This window comes from Pygoscelis adeliae, unplaced genomic scaffold, assembly GCF_000699105.1.
Source record: "Pygoscelis adeliae isolate BGI_AS28 unplaced genomic scaffold, ASM69910v1 Scaffold154, whole genome shotgun sequence".
NCBI classification, from domain to species: domain Eukaryota; kingdom Metazoa; phylum Chordata; class Aves; order Sphenisciformes; family Spheniscidae; genus Pygoscelis; species Pygoscelis adeliae.
The window spans coordinates 1,680,001-1,701,286 of record NW_008825113.1 but is presented as its reverse complement, the minus strand read 5'-3'; the positions used below and the strand labels follow the sequence as shown (position 1 = coordinate 1,701,286).

At 48.0% G+C, this 21,286-nt stretch overlaps 1 protein-coding gene across 1 annotated transcript; it reads left to right on the top strand.

Moving 5' to 3' along the window:
- Positions 1 to 3,525: 3,525 nt before the first annotated feature.
- KCNE1 (potassium voltage-gated channel, Isk-related family, member 1) lies at positions 3,526 to 3,906 on the top strand. The gene has a single exon (XM_009327957.1). It carries the CDS (start codon positions 3,526 to 3,528, stop codon positions 3,904 to 3,906), a length of 381 nt encoding a protein of 126 aa, XP_009326232.1.
- The last annotated feature ends 17,380 nt before the right edge of the window (positions 3,907 to 21,286 follow it).

Sequence of the window (21,286 nt, the reverse complement as noted above, 5' to 3'; positions counted from 1 at the left end):
AAATGGAAAATGAGCTTGGGCAATGCCAGCAGTACACCTGCACTGCCGGGAAACCCACACATTGGGAAGCAACCTGCCCTGAGCCCATCAGTTTTGCTTTGGACATCTATGTCACCTGTATTTAGTGTAATGGATGGAGAAGCAGCAATGCACTTGAGAGCAGGATGTGGCCCAGGCCGCTGCCAACCTTAGAGAATTCCCTCTGAATCCCTGGCCAGTGAAAAAGTTGCTGAACTGTTAAGTTCTGCCCCAGGTCATTTTTAACACAGGCAGTTCACTGCTCAGTGCTTGCCCCCTCAAAAGAGGTAGGAGGGGTGACCCCCCAGCATGCACTGAAACCTCCTGTGGGATGGCGTGGGATGGGGACCACCACCCCAGGCAAGGTCCTGGCTTACCAGGACGCAACCCAGGTAAACTGGGATGCTGATTTTGGGCTGGGCACAATTTCACTCAGAGCTCGTCAGGGGAGCCCCACAAGAGGACTGGGGCAGTGGTCGTGATTCCCAGCCCATCAGCAGTCACCTGGGGAGAGCGGCGGGGAGCAGAAAACCACTCTGGTTGTGGTCAAAACAGAGTTTTTGGGACAGTGAGATGTGACTGTCAGTCATGGAGTAGGCCAGTGACACAGGTGGCTCTTCCCAGTCCTGTGTACTCCAGCTCTAAACTGATCCCAGTATGGATTTCAGTGGAGTTGCACAGGGCTTGTGCAGTGGCAGATGAGGCCTTTAGGCTTGCTGAGATTTCAGGAGGAGATTTCCTGGGGAACAGGAGTGTGCCGTCTCCCTCCCTTAACCTCTCCTGTTATTGCCATCTGATGTGGTTATGGAGATAGGGCCACTCAGATTCCTGCCGGCTTCCCGCCCAGCCGGCGTGCAAGCAACCCAGAAGTGGGCAACACCTTGCAACCCTCAGAAACGTCCCAAAAGAATATAGGGAGGTAGCTGAGGATATTTATCCTCAAAATGTCAATTCATCAGCACCGGAAGTCTTGTCAATGCTACTGATAATTATTATGAGAAATGATCGCCTGTCTTTCTGGAAAAATTTGAGAGATCCAGTGAAATGCTTCTTTGTTTTGTCTGAAAGTTATTGCAATGATTTGCAAATGGTTTTACATTTTACAGTGTCGACACGTTCTACACGCAATCTCAGATAAAGGTTTCAACTTCTTTTTCTCTTCCTTTCCTTCTTAAAGGATCTGAACACAGCTGTGAAATGTGAATAGATTTTAACTATTAAGCCCAAACTGCCACGATGTTATTTCCTGTAGCTTTGACTCATGCAACTGAAGAAATAAATTGGATCAGAATATTGTTTTGTACAGGGGATGTTTGTCTCCCTCTGCCACCCCCAGGCTTGGCTCTATTTAAAGCCAAAATACCAAGGCATACTCTCATGGGTGCTCATTTTTCCTGCTGGCGAGGCACCTCATGGCAGGAACTGCTTGCCTGGAGCAGGGTGAGTCTGAGCCCACAGGAGCCTGACCTGGGCTCCCAGTGGTCGCCCACTCGCCAGGGGAAGGAGTCTGATGTCATCTCGTGTGGGCTGGTGCCGCTCGTGTCCCCCAGGATTGCATGGTGAGGAGAACAGGGCTTTCTCCATAAAATTTATCATCCTGGGCTAAGCATCTGACTTTCAGTGAGACCTGGCCCCAAATCCATGACTGCACAGCTGTGAGGCCTAGCGAAAGGGTTTGGACTAAAATTCAGCACATGCAATTGCAGTAGCAATTAATTTATGTGAGTAGGTTTGATCGTATTCATGTCTGCATTAATTGTGTATTTCATTTGGCCGCAACAGCACCTGCTAGCACAGAACATGCCAGGTAAATAACTGCTCTTCATACGAGGGACAGCGGGTCATAAGATCAGTGTCCTCGTCTCGCTTCCTCTGTCTCAGCATCTCCTTTTACAGCATTTATGCCATAATGAAGTGCAGACAACTCAGAGAAGCCTCCAGATATATCTCATCTACTGCAGTGTCATTATCGGCAGCTGGAGGCTGTGTGCACACCTAAACTCCCTCCTGTGCAGAGGTTCTGCACAACATCTATGCATCATTAATGTTGCCCTCACGGAGGGGTGTAATTGCTGCCTAGGCCCTTTGGTGGCTTTCTGCCCAAGGTTTCATTTCAATTCTTGATGTATTATAAATTATTATAATATAGTAACTCTTAAACAAGAAAAACAACAACAAAAGGTAAGCATGCTGGAGAAGCCTTTGCTATCACGCTGGCCTGCTCTCACAGATTTAAAACTGTAGAAAGCCCTGACAGCCATCTCATGTGATTACAAGATTGCTGTCACAGAAGTCACCTTCAATAACAGTACCTCATTCAGGTGTGCTAGGGGCAAAAACAGAGGGAGGCTGTTGTCTTAATTTTCTAGAGACATTTAAATTAGGAATTGTAGTGAGATTGTCAGTCATGTTACCTGGCTGCTGAGGCTTTGGAACTGCAGTGCTGATAGGATTGCTCTTATTAAGTGATTTACAGCTGACATTGGAAAGGGGAAAAGGACACTTCGGCTTCTTGTGTAAGACTGTCAATGCAGAGTGCCATGGCTAGGAGGCTTTGGATGTTCAGGTGCTTCTTGGTGTTACCATCTCCTGCCCTATTCCTGACCTGCAGTGATGCCAGTGGAAGTCCTCCTAACCAGACAATAAAACACCGCTTGCATAGCAATTTAGTTTGGAGGAGAAAGCAGTGAACTACTTGGGGGAGAACTGCCAGTCTGTAGCGGGAAGGATGAAGGGAGATGCTTTTCCTTTCCACTGCTGGGTAGGCAGTAGCTATGGACTCCCTCTGTATCCACTCCTTCGGCAAATGCTCATTGGGAAGTTGCGTTAAATTACTGTGGGGTACATTTCTGTCAGATGTTTGGTCGCTTAGTTTTCCGTGGTGTATATCGTTATGAGAGCTGCAGAAGAAAGGCAAGACTCCTCAACAGGGGTGGACAGGAGGAGCTTGCTGCAGGTACTGAGTGATTTCAGGCACAGAAGTTTTGTTTCCGAATTCAATACTTAAGTTGAAAGTAGAGGAGAGAGAACCAAGATAAGCCATGATAACAATCTTCAAAGCCAGAAGCAGTTGCGGTAGAGTGGGAGTGAGACACTCCTCGTGCCTGTGGGGGCTTGGGGGAGAAGCCATGGGCTTTAAATCGCAGCATGGGAGGCCTGGGCGAGGTATCCATGTGAGTGGCCGACAGCCAGGGCAGCTGTGCACCGTAACAGACCATCTGTGAGGACTGAGGAGGGTTTGCAAGGCAAGTGTTTATGGGGGATGGACTCGGCCTAGCTGGCCTGACTTGGAAACAGGAGGTGAAGAGGTCCCTCCAGGCTGGTCCAGCTGCCCTGCCTCTGCTCCGACCCCGACATAGCTTCCTCGCTGAGGAGGGGAACCAGTAAAGGGAGACAGAGAGAATCGCATCTTTATCTGACGATTTATCTGGCATGTCCCTGATTTTTATGCTTTTCTAGAAAAACTACAAATAAGGAAGAAAGAAGTGCGAAGGACAGAAAAACAAGATGTTGGTGCTGTCTAACGACACAGCCTTGAATTCACTCCTCTCCAAGCTGCTTCAAGACTACCTGGAGCAGATGAATAGCTCTGCACCTTCCCAGGTCAAAAGTGCCAGCAGCAACCTGGAAATCATCTATGTGCTGCTGATGATCGGCCTCTTTGGCTTCTTCACAGTGGGAGTCATGCTGACCAACATCCGCGCCAGGAGGCTGGAGAACTCCCGCGACCCCTACAACACCTACATTGCCACAGACATTTGGCACAAGAAGGACAGGGAGTATTTTCAAGCCAAGCTCATAGAAAATTACAAGCTGTGCTGTGTCTTTGAAAACCATCTGGCTGTGGAGCAGCCAAGCACGCAGATTCCCGAGGCAAAGTCTTCCTAGCAAAATGGGAGAAAGGATTGCACTTTGCACAGGGACAACCCGAACAATACCTGGTATAAACCAGGCTAGCTGCTTGCCCATCTGCAGAGCTGCAGGCCATGGCCTCGGTCAGGCTGAATAACCACGGACTGATGGTGAAGCTGATGGGTCTGTGATGGCCTTGATGCTGCAAAAGTACCCAGCCACCAGTACCTTGTTGCAATCGCTGTAAGGTCAAGGAGGGGGACTCACAGCGGGAGTATCATGGACTCATCAGCTTCACCTAGCGAAAAAAGCCGATGCTGGCGTTGCCAGTGTGAACACTTGCAGTAGTGCACGTAATTAAAACCAAATTGGATCAAACACAAGCTAGAGGCGTTAACAGCCAAGTATGGTTTCGGCAATCATTTTCAAGTAAGACCAGATTCTTGCAAGAAAAAGTAGCTGAAATATTTCATTTGCATTTTTGTCCAGCATAGAATAATAATTTTATAAATTGTACAATGTTGTGGATGACCTATTTCTTTCAGAATCATGCACCTCTCTGAGATATAATTTTAGAAGATTCCTATTTTTTGCTGAAAAACATTACTGTGGAAAAATGCAGACTTTGGAGGGAAATTTTTTAGTGACTGTCCCTAATTCCTAGCAGGTACCCCAGACTAGTCTTGCCGGCTACTTTTGGTTTTCCTTCTCATGGATGGGGGTTGATCCTGGCAGCAATATCCACCCTTATACAAAGATTCAGCAGCCCACAGGGTCTATGCCATGCAAGTGTGTAATATTTCAAGAGTTTCAGTCACATTTAATTATTGAACGAGACCTAAGTGCTAGCCCTTGTTGGAAAGTGAATTTCTACTCCGTGAAGAGCAGTTCCACAGTGTCAGGTATTTAATCACCGACACAGCTTATGTCTGTGCTTAACTGAAATCCTGTGAGCAGTTCCTCCAGCTCCCAGGAGCAGCCTGCCTCGGTACAGCTGTTTAGCTATAGCAGTACCCAACACGAGGTCCATGCCAGCAAGGTTTTCCTGCCCTTGGCCTCCTTCAGCGGGACGTGTCTGCCGAGCCACGGGGGCAAGGCAGCAGTCAAACTCGGCTTCTGCGGCAGCAGCTATCAGCTGTCTCTGTTGAAAGGGAGAAATACGGCTCCCCTGGACATCGCGTTACTCAGAATAGCAACCTCGCCAGCTTGAAGCCTGTTTTCTTGTTTGGGATCAAAGAAGCAATGGTCTGGGCAGGAGGGGGTTTTTATTTCTGCTCTACATCCCATTTTTAGCTACTGGAGAGGAAAGAGAAATGGGAAAGGCTTGAAAGAAAGTAATGCAGAGCAGCTGCTTCAAAGGCAGTGCAAGGGCAGAGCGGGGGCAGATAGCTACCCATGTATTTGGACAGGCAAGCGATACAAGTCGCAGCACATCCCCTTTCCATGCATAGGTCCTTCTTTAGCACTGCACTTTCATTAAAGTAATATTCTAGCCATGTTTGTGTTCCCGGAATACTTAGGACAATTAAAAATGCAGGGTATTTTTTCTTAAAGATATTTATATGGTGCCCACCATTAAGCTGAGGGCAAGATACATGTTTTCAGTGTCTTGAACAGCTTGGAAAATCTCCATCAGCTTAATTATCCGAGTCACTTTTTCCTCTAGAGGAATGTAAACCAAAGCCAAGCTTTGGAAAAATGTTGACTTCTCAGCTTGGGCACTGCTCTTTTGGGATCTCACCATGCAGTCTGTTTATTACTTGCATTTCCTTCCCACTGTGAGAGTGCAAATGCTCTTGCTTGCTCGTTCTCCAGAGGCAGGCCCGTGCAGCATTGCTGACAACATTTAAACTTGCGTCAATGTTTTAATTACGTTAAAACCTTTGAACATTAAGCTTGTCAAAAGGGCTCCTTCCTGCAGCTCCCCCTCCACCCCAAGTGTTTTCAGGTATTTTGGGTCTAGGCACTTGCTGGTCACCTTATTTTAATAGCCTCAATGTAGTTATTTGTGACAAGGGTGATTGTCAGCATTAGTTGGCTTCCACTTTCTTTTTGAGCTCTGCTGTTTTATTTATTTAAAAAAGAGGGGAACCTCTGTGCCTTAGTCATACCGCTTTTCTGTGCCACCAGGCTACAAATCACCCTTCAGTGGCAGTTGTGGACTCCCACTGTGGCCTTTCACTTTACCTTTCAGTCTTGTAGTTCTCCTTTTTCCCCTATTTTTTCACTTGTACAAGGCAATAAAATATGAATTACAAACTGCGCTTGTGGCCTCAGATGTTTTTTTCTCCTAAGCTGTTTCACAAGCTTGCAGAAAGGGTGCTGATACTACCTGACGGGCACCCACTCACCCGTCCCCTTTCTACACCCTATTAACCAGGGCCAGGCCTGGGTGCTGAGATATCTCTCGGTACACCCAGATCTGGAGAAATATCAAAATGTCAGGAACAAATTCCTCACATCAAGTAAACTCCCAGGGTTTGCAATACCCCGGGCAAGCTTGGCTCCAGTGTTCAGTGCAGCGATTCTGGCTGCAGCCTTCAGGCACGCGTTGCACACAGCTTTCCACCGCAGCCCCAGCAGCACCTGCCCCACGGGGGCTTGGGTTTTGTTGCACCCCCCCAGAAATGATACTGGGCCTGGCAAAAGGGGAGAAATAGCTGTGGGATGGTAGTCCCCCCAACAAGGGAGGGAGGTCTTATGCCCACGTGGAGCCCAGTGGCTCTGCACGAGATGTCGGTTGAGTAGCTAGCCCTCACGGGATGCTCTGTTGATGGGATTTTTAAAGGCTCGAAAGGATCATTCTGATCACAAGAGAGGTAAGAGTACATATCATGAGATCTTAAGGGTTCAGGTCAGCCAGGTCTCTTTGCGTGCACTCCTTGAAAAAGGCTCCCAAATCCCTTTCTATATAGCTCTGGATTATGTAATAACAGTTTTGGAGATGTAAAGTGTGAGCCAAGCTGCAGCCTGCATTGCCAAGCATCCTCCAGGGCTTGTAAACACAACTCCCACTTCCTCTGTCATTACCACTGACTCATGCAGGATGGCTGACACGGGACCCGTCTCTGACTTCATGTAAGAGGAGAAAGAGCATTCACTGGCCACGGAGTGCCTAGAAATGTGTGGTTAGTTCACTCGCTCGTCATCTTTGTCATAGACCAAAGGCCAGCAGCAAACCTGTCATAATTACCATCACACAGAGCTCACGTTTTCTGATTTCCTGCTTGTTGGGGAGATTGAAGAATCTTAAATTCATTAGGCAAGTGTTGCACTTTCTTTGGCCCAAACTTTAAAAGTCTCTTGCTCAGGAGACATAAAATAGCCAGGGACTGTCAGAGGGTTATTTTTCTTCGGTCCCCAATAGCTAAAGTCCCTGGCTTCATCAGCTGTGGCTTATTCTAGTCCGTAGCCTTGCTGCTGGTTGGCCTAATGAGCATACCTCCAGGCACAGGTATTGCTCTCTGGCTACTTAGGGTTTTTATAATAGAAATCACATTATATAGAAATGTCAGCGTTATACAGAAATGGCATTTTGAATTTAAGCCCTACGTTGTGAACAGTGATGTGGTGGTAATGGACAAAGGTCTCAAGCAAAATCAAAGCCCAATATAGCAGGTTCTGTGTATATTTTGAGACGTTCTGTTTTGTACAGTTGCAGACTAACCTGGAAGTTGTGTGGTACAAAGCCACACAAATAAAATAGTTATAAATAACTGCAGTACAGCACAAATGCAGACAAGATTCTGCGTTGTACCTCTCAGAGGAGAAATCCAGTCCTCACGCCTTGGTGGAAGAAGATCCAGGGAAGTTTTTCACTAGGTTATGTGGCCACTGACTCACAGGCAGATGAGGTCTCCCTCTTCTCTCCTTTCCTACCTGCCCTGGAAACCTCTCTGGGTTGCCCAGAGTCTGGGCAACTCTGTGATTGCTGCAGCCCCCCAAACCTAAAGCATGTCTTCCCGAGCCATGTCTGCAAAGCTGTGGCAGGAACGTCATCTGCAATGCCTCTACTGGAAAAGACTTCCCCAGCCATGCGTGGAGCAGGGTACAGCATGCAGCAGGGCACAGCTACCCTCCTCTGGCAGCACTCAGTCATTTGCCGGAGTGGGAGTATGTTCACCTGAGGGTATGTCTGCATGGGCTCACACAGAGAGTGTGTGGGTGGCCCAAGCTCAGCTCAGCTTTAAGATGGCCAGATGCCAGCTTTAGCTGTAAGAAAGCATGGGTGCAGTGCTGAGGTTGATACCAATATGCCCTAAGCAGTGGCTAGAAGTGGTTTACATCCAGGCAGCACAGAGCCCAGGGAAGCAAGCCTGTGCTGATCCGTAACCGCTCTGTAGCCTGATATGTACAACCTTCCCATAGGAAGCCCAAACTGAGAGCTCATCCTTTGCCTTCACTGCAAAACCTTCCCTCCCTCTCGCCAGCCTAGAGAGCTTCAGGCCCTGGTTCTTATTTCCCATCTCATGGAGAACTTGGATCTGTAACAGCTGGCTTTTCATTTTACCCAGCAGAAATCCTTAGGGCTGCAGGTATGAGAGATCAAACCCCTAGTGTTAAGTAGTCCATCTGGAAAACACTTCACAGTCAAAGGCAGCCCGAGTGTGCAAGTCTGAAGTGAGTTCCCCCCCTCCTCACTTTATAGTTATCAGTGCTATCTTTATTTGCAGTTGGTTGGGTCAGACCTGCTACACCAGGAAACGTGCACAAAGACAAGCAGAAGGAAACTGATAAAAATAGAAGATATGAGCAATCAGAAGCAAGCAGAACATTCTTTACAGCTGATAACTGGAATTATCTTATATAATATTTCTATGGCATCCTGTTTCATTTTTACACGTTGTTATCACTATGCCAAACTCACTCCCTAATCTCCTTATCCAGCTGGAGCCATCAGCTACGCATGTGAAACCCCCATGAAGCCTTTCTCAAGAAATCGCTCAAGGGACCAGCACAAATGCAGTTGCTTGGCAGAAGAGACTGTGAAAGGTCACGCTGTGTTTCATCGGTGAGGTGGGCAGGAGGCTGTTCCCTGAGGCCAGAGCTGTCCGCGCAGCTGGCTTTATGGGACATGTTCAAGCAGAGAAACGGTCCCAGTCAACCGCCTTCAAATGACAAGAAGCAAAGGCCCATACCATGCCGAAATAGGCAAGCAAAGTACTTAATTCTTGGTAGTTCTAGGGCAGGGCTTCCAAGGATAGCTGTTTCTAAAGCCAGCTTTCAACTGCACCCACAAGTGTCCTTCAGATCAAAGAAAAGGGAAGGTGTACATAAATATCGATGGAAAACGCATGGATGCTAAATCCAGAGGTGCACATTGTGACCACCTGATGTGATTTAGCAGAAGAAAGGCCAAAGACCCTAATGCAATGCTTTCTCCAGGCAGGCCCAGAGCTTCTGGTTGGGCTACAGCGCATTATTTTCAGAGGCACACTCGGGCTCGCCAAAATAGTTCCTCTGCTCAGTCCACAAAATCCACACACTGGACCAGGGGCCACCAACATTCCAAGACCAAAAGCCAAGCAAAATAAAATGTGACACCTTAATGTGAGAGCACTTGCTCTAAAAAATGCTTAATTCAGTATTGGTCTGATGAGTGTGATAGCAGTTTTATGACAGGTACACCACACAACCCGAAACACAGCTGACCTTCACAGAAATACACTGTTTGATTTTGACTGACATCCAGTAAATGGACTCTCAGTATATGATAGTTCCGATTTTGTTTCTAGATGTGGTAGCTTTCATACTTTTACACAAGAAAAGCATAGCTCCTTAGCCCAGCTGTGAGCATTCATTTTGATTTAATCCAGAGGATCAGGGATTGATCGGCAGCTGCTGTTCAGCACGGCACACTTACCTGCTGGGGAGGTAATGCTCGTTTGGCACAGCCCCATCAGCAGTATCTCTTCTGCCTCCCCCCAGTGCAATATTCACCCTTCTCCAGGTTTTCCTCCAAACCACAAGCTTTGGACCTCCCTCCCCAGCCTCCCCCACGGGTCCACAGGTCCTTGCTGGGCACAAAGGAGCATAACCCCTCTGCCTCAGCCAAAGGGGGCCATATCAGCGGAGGATCTAACCCATTGTTCCCAAAGTCTGCGCTCCGATTTCCTTTTTCCTTGTGACCTCCAGCTTCGAGCGGCAGGGTAATTTGTCAGGGGAACAGTTGATTCAGCAGCTGTTCTGGTTCACTGTTATGCACATAAGCCTCAAGGCTGAGGTCTTTATTCAGACCCATGTCAACAGCAGGCTTAAGGACCTCCAATCTGATGGGACTTTTTGCCCTGGCAATATTTTCTCAAGCCTTTATTATCAGCTTCCCACCTAACAACGCAAAACAAATCTGGGAAAAGAGTGCAAACAATAATCTCATACCAACTCTGCACCTGCAGACAAGATCCCTTCTCCAGGCTGCTCAAGCCGAGCTTGCCCCGCAGGTGCCTCTGTAGCTTCACCCCCAGCAGTCCAGTTCCTGGGGACTCAGGGGTGGATCTGACCCTGAGCTGCATGCAGAGAGCAGAGGAATAAAACACCAAATCCTCCCCGTACTTTTATTTTTCACCTTAATATGTAAGAGTTACGGTGCAGGAATAGACAAACCAGCACACTCATCGGTCAGGCACCCTCCGCCAGCCAAGGAGCCACAGAAATTTACCCTCAGGCAGCCTGTGGCAGGACTGACACCTAAAATTAACCCTCTACTGTGCTTCTATTTATTTCCTCCCTTCAAAAAAAAGTGAGATCTCTCTCTTTAACAGCAACAGCCCAAGAGTCTTTCCATCCAAACCCTGACCTTGAGAAAGGGTTTGTAACAGACTAAAATGCAATTTGAATAAAAGTAAGCGATGAGAAACACACTGGTTCATGCTAATTCAAATTTCCAGTGGTGTTGGCTAGCTCACTGCAGAATACAGGCAATAGAGACAGGGCCTTCTTTGCTTACAACAAATTATTTAATCCAGCACGTGCACATTAAACAGTCTCTTCTGGATTTCTTTATGTGCATGTTGCTCCTTATTTCTGTTTGTAGAAGTCACTGAAATGCAGAAGTTGCCAGGCCTGTTGAAGCTACCACCAGGTAGGACCTTTCATCTCAAGGGCAGACTACCCCGGCTTAGATTGCTGTCCTATTTTCCTCTCATCTCCTATGTCTTTCCAGGGGAACATGGCTATGTCCACCCTGGCTATGAGGGGCAGCTCTTCTCCCTGGAGAACCCCCTGGCTAGGCTTGGGCAGGAGTAGAGGTAATGATAATGTTTCTGCTGACGGCAGCGCTGTCATTGACAGCAGTGGGAACAGGATCTCACCCTCTGATTGGGACTCACAAGGGTCAAAGAAAAGGGCATCACCCTATGGTATAGGACATCACCACATCCCAGCATGTGTCCTGCGAGGGAAATGTTCTTGTCTGATGAATGGTGTTATATGATGTAAACTGATACCTTGTGATCTGGTAGTGTAAAAAAATGAGCAAAACTACCTTGCCATGGTGTGTGTTCAGCATTTTGTGGCACAGCATGTGGACGCCAAGGCATAACTGCAATAACAGCAGAGGCAATTGTCGGGCAAGTTAAATGGCAATGAATCCATCCAGTAGCTGCTCACAGGGGCCAGCAGCCATGCCAAAATCCCAAACCTGCTTCCCAGCTCTCCCACTAAGATACCCAGGACCTGGGGTACCAGGGGCACCACAGCCGCACTGGTGGTACCAGCTTTTCCTTCCTTCCTTCCTTCCTCCAGGTCCATGCAGCTTTCCTCTTCCCTTCCGAGCTTCCTTCGGTGGGGAACAACATAGGCGGTGCATTACCCCGCATCCGGGTTCTCCTCTTTATTTATCCACAGGAGCGGTTGGCACTTTGGGGTTCTGCAGAGAATTAAGTAGTCTGTGAAATTTTAGAAAAGGAGAAAGGGATGTTGCAACCTGATGTGTTTATCAGATGTGTTTGTGGTTTTATTCCACATTACAATTTCCATTCAACAAGGAGGGCAAGCCCGCACCTACTGCAGGGACCAGACCAGTGTGCACCAGTTGGTGGCCAGCTGCGTGGGTGCACGTTCCTGGCCTGCTCTGAGGAAACACGTTAAACCCCAGTGCAGGTGGTTCAGGCTAACACATTTTACCTGGAAATCTTCAGGGGAGGGGGAAGAGGAAACAGGCAATTACAGTGGCGGGGAAAACATGGGGCAACCTGTCAAACCGCCTGGCTCGCTGCCGTCATGTGTGGCCGTACCCAGGTGCCTCCCTAGATCATGGCCCTACACAAATACTCCTCCTCTGCTGACACCTCCTTCTTCCATTTTTGGGACATTATGGGCAGATCCCAGATGGCAGTTCCCAGCCGCCTAGCCTTGGGTTTTAGAAATGTCCAACTCAAGGTCAATGTCTGAGAAGCTCATCACAGTGATGGTCCAGAAATAACGCCCTGTGGTGGGGTAACCACCCCGCCACAGCTGCATCTCTGCCAGTGGCTGCAGTCACAGGGCAGCAAACACGACTTCTCTTCCAACGCTGTAAGCCGCCTCTGTGCCCTCCTCTTCCACCTACTCTGATGGCTGACTGCGATCAGGAGTGAAGCACAGGAGAAAAAAAGGTCTTTGTGAAGTTTCACGGATATTGCCAGCATTCATCACAGATGGTGCCAGACTTCAGTGTCCCTCTGTGCTTGGTTTTCCTGCTCCAGCTCACCTTCTCCTGCGGGGAGGGCACCGCTCGTCCTCTGGTGTCACCAGCAGCCAGCAGCCACTGCTGGCGGGCTGGCTCAGGCTGTCCGAGGGTGATGTTGTCCTCGGCAAGAGCTCCTTAATGTGTAGCCCGTGGTGGAAACAGGATGTGAAGCACAGGATGGGAGTGGCAATAGCTTTTATTGCTGTCCTGAAGGTGATACTACTCAAATCGTATTACCATGTGTTTTGGACAGGAGCCAAAAACGTGAACATCAGACCACAATAAATGTGGATCTTTTTTGCTTCCTGGGTACAACTAAAGGGCAATATCCAAAATTTTACTGTCAGTAGGTGAGTCACAAGCGGCAAAACCTGAATGTGGCTCTGAGACAACCAACTCCTGAAATGGTTACATCTGCGCAGAGCCTGCACGTGAAATGAATCAAGGGATGAAGCGTGGATGAGTCCGCAGTGCTTGGCAATGCCTTTGTCTGAAGTGCACTCTGTTGCGAGAGGATGGGTCCCGGCGGCGCTGGCTGACACAGCTGCCTCTGGGTGATGTGGGGTCGCAGCAGCACTCAGACAGCACTGGAAAATGAAATTTCCTGGCAAAGGGAAAGTCTGAGAATGGTGGGAGCTAAAGCTGTGGAGGTCTGTTACACTGAGTACTGAGAATGCTAAATGCATTTAGAAAGATCAGCCAATAAATGTTGGAAAAGCTAGAAAAAAAGGAAGAAAGAGCCTAAACTTAACTGCCTGAGACTTTTATAATCAGAATCACTCATATAATACAATGTCTAATAACATCATTTTTGCCATCTGACTTACCCTGCATACCTCACAGAGGGCAGAAGCTCTTTTCTTTCATCTGATGTATTCAGTGGGCAAGTAGCTATTCAGGGTTTGCCCCTATTGCTGAGGAGGAGTACTGGGAATATCTAAAGGTCCTGTAGGAAAAAACAGTTAAGAAGGAGTGAGCCACATGACAGCAGTGCAGTGCATGGGCACGGAGCAGAGACCCCTGAGCAGATGTGCCAGCACCATGCTGTTTCCACTTAGCCCCAGTGTACGATCAGGGCTGCAATAGTGTTTTGCATAAATACTCAAGGATTCAGACAAGCTTTTTCTCACACCTACACTTGAGCATGGAGAGAGCAAAACAGGTCACTGGATAACAAGGACTAGCCCAAGGCCTGTTATTGCAACAGCAAAATGAAAGCTCTGGCTCATTCTCAGCCGCAAGAAACTTGGGCAATGCTATTCGTGACATGGTCTGACCTGCGCGAGAGGCAATGTGCGCTGCCTTGCACTGGGGCCATTACCGGCAGCCCTCACCCTCAGCCACCGCGAGTGAGTGCCCCTTATCAGCCTCTTCTAGGAAGCCAAGATGACTCAGCCACCACCAACAGGAAGCTGGGAGAAGGACACGGCAGATTATCGCCCTTCCCAAACAAGGTCCTAGGAAGGGGTTTTCTACATAAAATAGCTCAGTACTCTAAAAAATCCTCCCCAGCTCTTGCCTAACTCTCTGCAAACTCAACATATTTCTCCTCCAGTGCTGGCTCCTCCAGTTCCCCTCAGAGCAGGTCTCCTGTCGGTGCTGCAGCAGCATGCCAGCCTCCTGGGCATTGTGCCCCTGCCCCGTGGGCAAGCCAGGCCTGCCTCTGAGACACCTTGGGGACCTCCAGCCAACAGCAACCCCCAGGAGGATTGCTGGGGAAGGCGCAGCCCTCAGCATCCCTGGCTTGGGGATGGTTCATTCTTGGAGTAAATGCCTGTCAGGGCATGACCTAGATTTTTTTTGAGGAAGTCACAGGGCTAGTGTGCAAGGAACCACATGGGGTTGAGGTCCTCAGTACCCTACTGTCCCCGATGACCGGTGTGGTCTGTTTGCAGGACTTGGCCACGTGAGGAATGCTCCATCTCTCATCTTAGATCCAGACATTCCTTCATCCCACTTCCTCCAAGGCAGGCAGGTCACCCTGGCTCAACAGGAAAGATCGCTTGAAGACATGATCCACCTTATATCCCACAGGGGTGAGAGCATGGAAAACAAGCTAGCACGCTGCAGAGGAAAGTGTGCATGGGAAATGCTTCAAGCCTGAAGCTCATCTGGGCTTGTCCGGGTGCTTCAATAGCATGATGAATCTTCCATTCCTGGCTCATTCCCACCCACAGGATTTTAAAGACAAGTCTGTCTGTCTTGATCATGTCCTGTACGTGCTTCCAGGTGTCCTTGGCCCTGGAACAGGGGGAGTGCAGAGACTATTTCAATTTCCACCAGCCCCTAAACCCCCCTCCAGGGCTTTGATTCTCAGTATAGAGTTGGCAACACTCTAAAATCCAACATTTGTGAAAAAAAATGATTAAAATAGCCTTGCTGATGTGTATTGTTTCCTTATGTTATCTTTTTTAGAAAATGAAACTTCAGTAATAAGAGAATCAGATCCTCAGCTGCTGTGCCCTGGCCTATCTCCTATAAAGCTGATGGAAACTTCCCAGCTTATTCTGGGGTCCATATGCCTTCATTAAAAGACTGTCAGAATTACTTCTCCTGGCCCTGCTGTTATGTTTGTGCTCCAAACCCGTTCCCTCATCCTTCATTCCTTTTTTAAAGAAAGGTGCCACCCGGCACTGGCACAGACTTCCAGGGCTGTGGGTGGAGGAAGGAGGCTGTCACCATCAGGCAGGTGCTGAGTGCTTGTTCCTGGTCAAGGGACATGGCTGTGGCTGCATGCCTCTCTCCATCCACACTGCAATGGGATCCAGTCCTGTGACACACTCCCATAATTTCTGCCCTCCCCCTCACCTGGACATCTTATGCTACCCCAGCTCCTTCATTCTCTTTATCAGGAATGGTATCTGGATGCTTCCTCTGGGTGACATGGGATCCTTGCTGTCCTGCCTTGAGAAGGACACGTAGGAATCCTACATCCTTTGCCTTGGTAGGACTGAGGGGGGAGTCCATCTCACGGCACTTTTACTGTTGTCACGTTAGAGGCTGACACTAATCACAGTCATTAGAAAGCAAGCTCCTCTTGAGGGCACGTTGTGCTGAGAGATGGACTCATCACCCTTCAGGGCTATCTGTCTCTCCCCATTGAGTAGGGAAGCTCCCCACAGAGTCCCAGGCAGTGAAACAAATCCCACCTTTGGTGTATGCTTGAGCCTGTGTCGCTCATACTCCCACGCTGGGCGAGTGATCAGATGGCCATTGTCACCAATAGGTTTGTTATCAGTGTTTATACTTCTACATTTCCATTTGATTTTTTTTCCAAGAAAAAGGACCATCAAATCTAGGGAAGAGGTATGAAAACAGGCGGGTTTTCCATCTCCACACTCTAGCTAGGTAGAGGGGTAGGGACAGGAGCTGCAAAAGAGCTATACTTGATGGGGCAAAAGGACAAGGTGTGAGGCTCACCTTTCCCTAGCCCTGACAGTGCTCCTCCGAAACTGGAAACAAGACAGCGACTTCAGTATAGTGCTGGGTCTAATCTGACAAGCCCTGCAGAGAAGCCCACTAATTAGCCGTGCTGTAGGGCTGCGCTGACCCAGCTACGCCGCTCCCTGGCCCTCACCGGCATCTCCACACAGCACTGTGCCATGTCATGCCGGCTCATTCACCGCCAGCCCGGCTCTCCGGCTCTGCTCGGTGCAAGACCAGACAGACAGTCCCGCTGGCGTTTCGTGCTCTCCACTGGGTTTTGTTTCTTGGAGGAATGGTGGCTTTAGACCAGTAATACTCTTAGCGCCATGTTTTGCTCCGAGATTTGGGGTTCAGCTGCAAAACAGCTCTGGCAGTCTGGCAGCAGGGGTTATACACGAAATGGGGAAGCTTCGCACATGAAGGAGTTTACCCCAACGTCTCTTTCCCCATCGGCTTTGCTGCCTGGGAGCCCTCAGCTCTCCTTTCCTCCAGCCAGTAGCTTCCTGCTTCTGATTTTCTTCCTATTTCTGCATTTGTTAGCCAAAGGTACAGCTCGCCTAACAAGCTGCTGATACTTTCAAAGCACCGGCTGTTATCCAGTGAAGATTAGACATGTGAAAAAATGAGTCGTTTGAATCGACTCCCACAGCAAGATTTATGTATCTGTCTGACTCTAATTTAATGGCAATAGCTGCTGCTGCTTCCCGAAGGCAGACGTACCCTGCTGTCGTGGGGCCCTGCTTCCCTCGCCTTTAACAATCCTCCTCCCTCCTGCTTTCCATGGAAGGAAAACCAGCTAGCTTTAGCAAGAGCTCTCCTCCTCCCTCAGCTGCCTTCAGTTGTCCTGGTTGCACAAAGTAACCCCACACCAGCAGTCATCTGTGGCTCCCATGGCCAAGTCTGAGTTAAATTAGAGATGTTGCAAGCCGCAGCTGGTGTTATGTGTTGATCCTGAAAGGGGACTTGGCTGTGAAGGGGTGTAACTCGTGCTGTTTTGCCGTGGAGAGGGTGTATGAATGGAATAAAACACCCATGCCCAGCTGGCAGAACAGGATATAAGAGGTTGGGGCAGGAGGACGAAAGATGAAAGATAGCAAGGTTGCTTCATCCAGCATCCTCTTTCCTATTCCTGGCTACTTTCTTTCCCCATCCTTTCACCAGAAGGGTAAAGCAGGACGAGCAGGGATGTGGGTGTGCACTGAACGAGGAGGCACAACTGCGTAGCTTCTTTCCTCTGGCATGACAAGGTGGCATCAGCCAAATGCATCTGGGGGGCACTAGGACACTGCTATTTTCTTTCCCACTTCTGAGAGTTGCTGACTTAAAAAATGACAGATATATGATGAATAACGAAAACTCACGCCAGGCCCACAATCTGCTCTTACACGGCCTCTGTCCAGCAGCAAGCACCCACCTGCCCAGAGCAGCCTTTACGCTTTAATTTGCCCAGTATTGAGGCAACTGAGTCCTCACCCATGTTATTCTCATCCCCTGCACAATAAGGGAACATATACGGCCACTTGCCTGGAGCGCCCATGTAGTAGGAGCCTCATAGGCCCATAGTATCCTGTTACCACATTGCTTTGCCGACACTCCCTCATGCCTAATGTGCCTGTGATTACTTGCTAGAGGCAAGAAGCAAAGGCCACTCCTCTCCATTGCTCCTTAAATAGTTAAATGCATTGGTCAGCTGGGAGCAAGCCTGACAGCTGAAAGAGGTGCTGCTCCCAGGACAGAGCCAGGTCTGCATGTAAGTAAGCTGTTTGAATAGGTACAACATTTCATAGCGGTTGTTATGGTGCTTGGGGTGTCTGCAACTTCCTCTACATAGCGATAAGTAGGCACTGGTTTAAATTTTCATTTCCATTTTTCCATTATTTTGGATACATTTACTGGATCTTTTTCTCCTAAAGTGCTGTTCTCTGGAAATCAGTTCTGTTTAACACTCAAGCTACTAGTATATTTTTTTTTTAATTAGTTAGATATGGCATCATACATGTAGCTCTGTGGGTGCTTTTATATTTTAGCGTGTGTTTGTGTGTATAGGGAGAGGAGAAGAAGTATATGCACATATATTGGTGTGTGTGCATTTGTGTGCATGGACTTTTGCCTACTTACGAGGCAGATGATCGTGGTGTATATTTCTAGTTGATGTGTGTGGGACACACGTTTGCACATACACAGAAAATGGTCAAAATGAAAAAACAATCCTTAGGTTCTGGGAAAGCAGTGGAGAGGGGAATGGGTAGAAAAGGGATGACTCCCACCATGGAAAAAAAGGCTGATTTCTAACCTAACCTGTGTATCTCATATAATGATGGGGAAAAAGTAGCGATACAGATGTTTGAAGCCTGGAGGAGTGCTGATGTGGCATCCCAGTACCTTTCCAGCATTGTCTGTGGGTGGGTGGGGGTGTGGGTGGGGGTGAATGTGCACGTATACACAGACAAATGACATGCAGCCTTATTTGTACAAAAACGTCTGAAGCCTGTTTTCTCTCTCCTAGAGGCCTGGTGTGGCACAACAGCAGCTACTAATTCTTCCCCTAGTTGCCACTGAAGGCAGATCCTACCCTAGACTTCTTTCTCATTTTGGGGTGAATACTCAGGTTCTGCCTTTCAGTGGCATTGCACTTGTGCTTGGCCCCCACAGCCTGCCGGTTAAAAAAACCCAGTGTGCCGTATGCCTGGCCTAAGGAGAATTAGGCAGCCGTTAAAGTTAACGGGTAATACTCTGCCCTTTCGGCTTGTTATGTCATTTGCCTCAAGCCTCTTATTATTGTTTTCTGGGGATCGGTACCTGTCATGTTGTTTTTCTGTTGTATTTTGTATGGGAGGGAAAACTGTTAGAAATGCATAAATGCATATTCCCCCGCCCTCCAAATGTTTTCTGTACAGGCAGGATTTTACTGTAGTGAAGAAGTGGCACATGGCTCAGCGATACCCACACTTGCAGATATTTTAAGTGCCAGTCCAACATTTAACTAGTTTCACTGTTCTAGAGCAGAAAGCACTGTATTCCTTAGAAAGCAGTGTCTGAGGAACTGTGCGTCAAAACACTGCGATTTTGCATTAGATTTTAAAAACCCAGCTATTCGTACACATCGCTAAAGGACCAGCCCCACTCCGGTGGTGGCAGGAGTCGGGGAGCCCATGCCAAGAGACTCCAAAGGGCAGCGTGGAGCTGCAGTTCCCAACCACACATCATCTTCCCAAACGTAAGAGGGACGGTCCATCTAGCTGCTGTCCTGTTCTGTGCAGGGGTCTGGAGAAGAGTTTGAGGTGACCCATAAAGCAATACGGTTTTTGCAGAAGAAGCCCCTCAACAAAATGCAGGCAGCAGTAGGCAGTGGAAGTAATAAACATGGATAAGAGCATTCAAAGCTTAGCCTCACTTTTATATGATAGCAAGTGAGTGTAGTTGTGGCAACTGGGTACAGGATAGTCTGGGGGTGGGCAGAGGGGGGGTTGTTTGGGTTTTTTTGCAGTGGGATTGCAGAAAGTTAGGAAGTCCATCTATTAAGAAGAGTGAGGACCACTGGTATATCTCTGAACTTTGGTCCTCCGCAACGTGTTGTGTAGCTCATCATGGCATTAGCCACAAAACCCAGGGCAGCCAGTATAGCAGAATAGGCTGGAGAGGCAGAGAAAGGAAATGTGGGTTTGGGGAGCAACAGAGGAAATCTTGTTATCAGAAAGTCAATTTACTTTCAATAAATCTTTTTCAGAATAAAACTTTCACCTAGTGTTCAGCCAAGGTATAGATGACTTTTTTCACATTGTGCCCTCTGAAAGGGGAACACTAAGACAGATTTCACTTCTGCGGAGTATTGTGATCACTGATCTCTACTGCAGCCAAGTAGATGTCGCCAGATTGGGCTGAGGTGGAGAGAAGAGTTTTGTAAGCTACGGGCAGTTTACTTGTATCTGGCTTGGAAACTGGAAGGAATCTTGCCTTTCTATTTTTCTGTACAGACCAAAAAATCCTGGCTAGCTAAAATCTATACTCTACCTGAGCCAAGCGGTCCCACAGACCCACTGTTGCTGCAATTCGTTATATTGCCCCGGTACATCTCCAGTTTCCATGCTGCGGCTGTAAATCTCCGCACACCTCTGCAAACGGATCCCGCAGCAGCTCTGCACTCGACTCACGCAGCCACCCATCGTGGTTATTTGGCTATTAATAGATTCCAGGCAGACCAGTCACAACCCAGCCAGTAGGGTAAACACATTCATTAAAAGGTAATAGTTGCAAGAAGGAGGAAACCTAACCAGGAATAGCCAACCTTAATCATCCAGGATGTTCAGGCAATTTCAGACACCCAATGGGCACTTCAGTGGTCCGGTGATGGGCTCATCCTAGCTGGACCGGAGAGGAAATGCCTGACTTCCCTGACTCAGGAGTAGTGAATATCCCAGTGTGAGGCACGAGGAGGGAAGATAAAACATCTCCTGCCACCAGTGCCTGCAAGCAGGATGAGGAAGGGAAGGAGGCTGCCAGCTGGGGATGCTGGCTGCCCTGACCTGGCGTTCAGGCCACTATCTTTTCCAAGGAAAACCCTCATTTTAGTACTGCCAAATGTCTCTGGGGTGACTGGGAGGCAGAGCTGCTCTGAGAGAGCTTTCTCTAGCCTCCATCGGAAATTTTTCAGAGTTTTTTGTTCTGCTATTCATATCTAGCTCTTTCTTTAAATGGTTTCTTGTGTGAGTTTTAAGGGAGTGGTCAAATCCTCAGGTATTGTAAATCACCAGAGCTCTTGCTGCAATATGTGGGGTTGCAGCCTCACTTTGCACAGACCCTTTGCAACAGGAAAGCTACACACGTTAATCAGCGCCAGCTGAAAAGCAAGGAAAACTGCAACAAGGGATGTGAATGACTTTAAATTAGCAAAATTTGCACATTTGGGATGAAACTCTTGGCTTCCATTTACAGGCGGGCAAGACTTCATGGGCAGATTTGCACAAAGCTTTTCTAAGATTATCACATACTTCCCAAAGAAGGGGCTTTCAGAGAACCAAAAATTACACATAGATTTGTATCAAAATTGGAAAATTGTTGCTGCCAAAAGAAAAAGCTTATTTTTTGGATGTGGGATTGGGAGATGGAGTCAAAATTTTTTGAGATTTTTCAGAATGGAAGGATTTCGTGGTTTGCTTGGAGGCAATGATTTAAGTTTCTCTTGTGCTAAAAATGACTTTGAAAAAAGCTCATAAAGAAAAAGAAGACAACCTCAAGAACCATAATTTGGCAGAAAATAATTTCTCTCTCAAGTTTCCTTCTCAGCAAGATAACAAACTTACATCAGTTCGCATTCATTTAGTT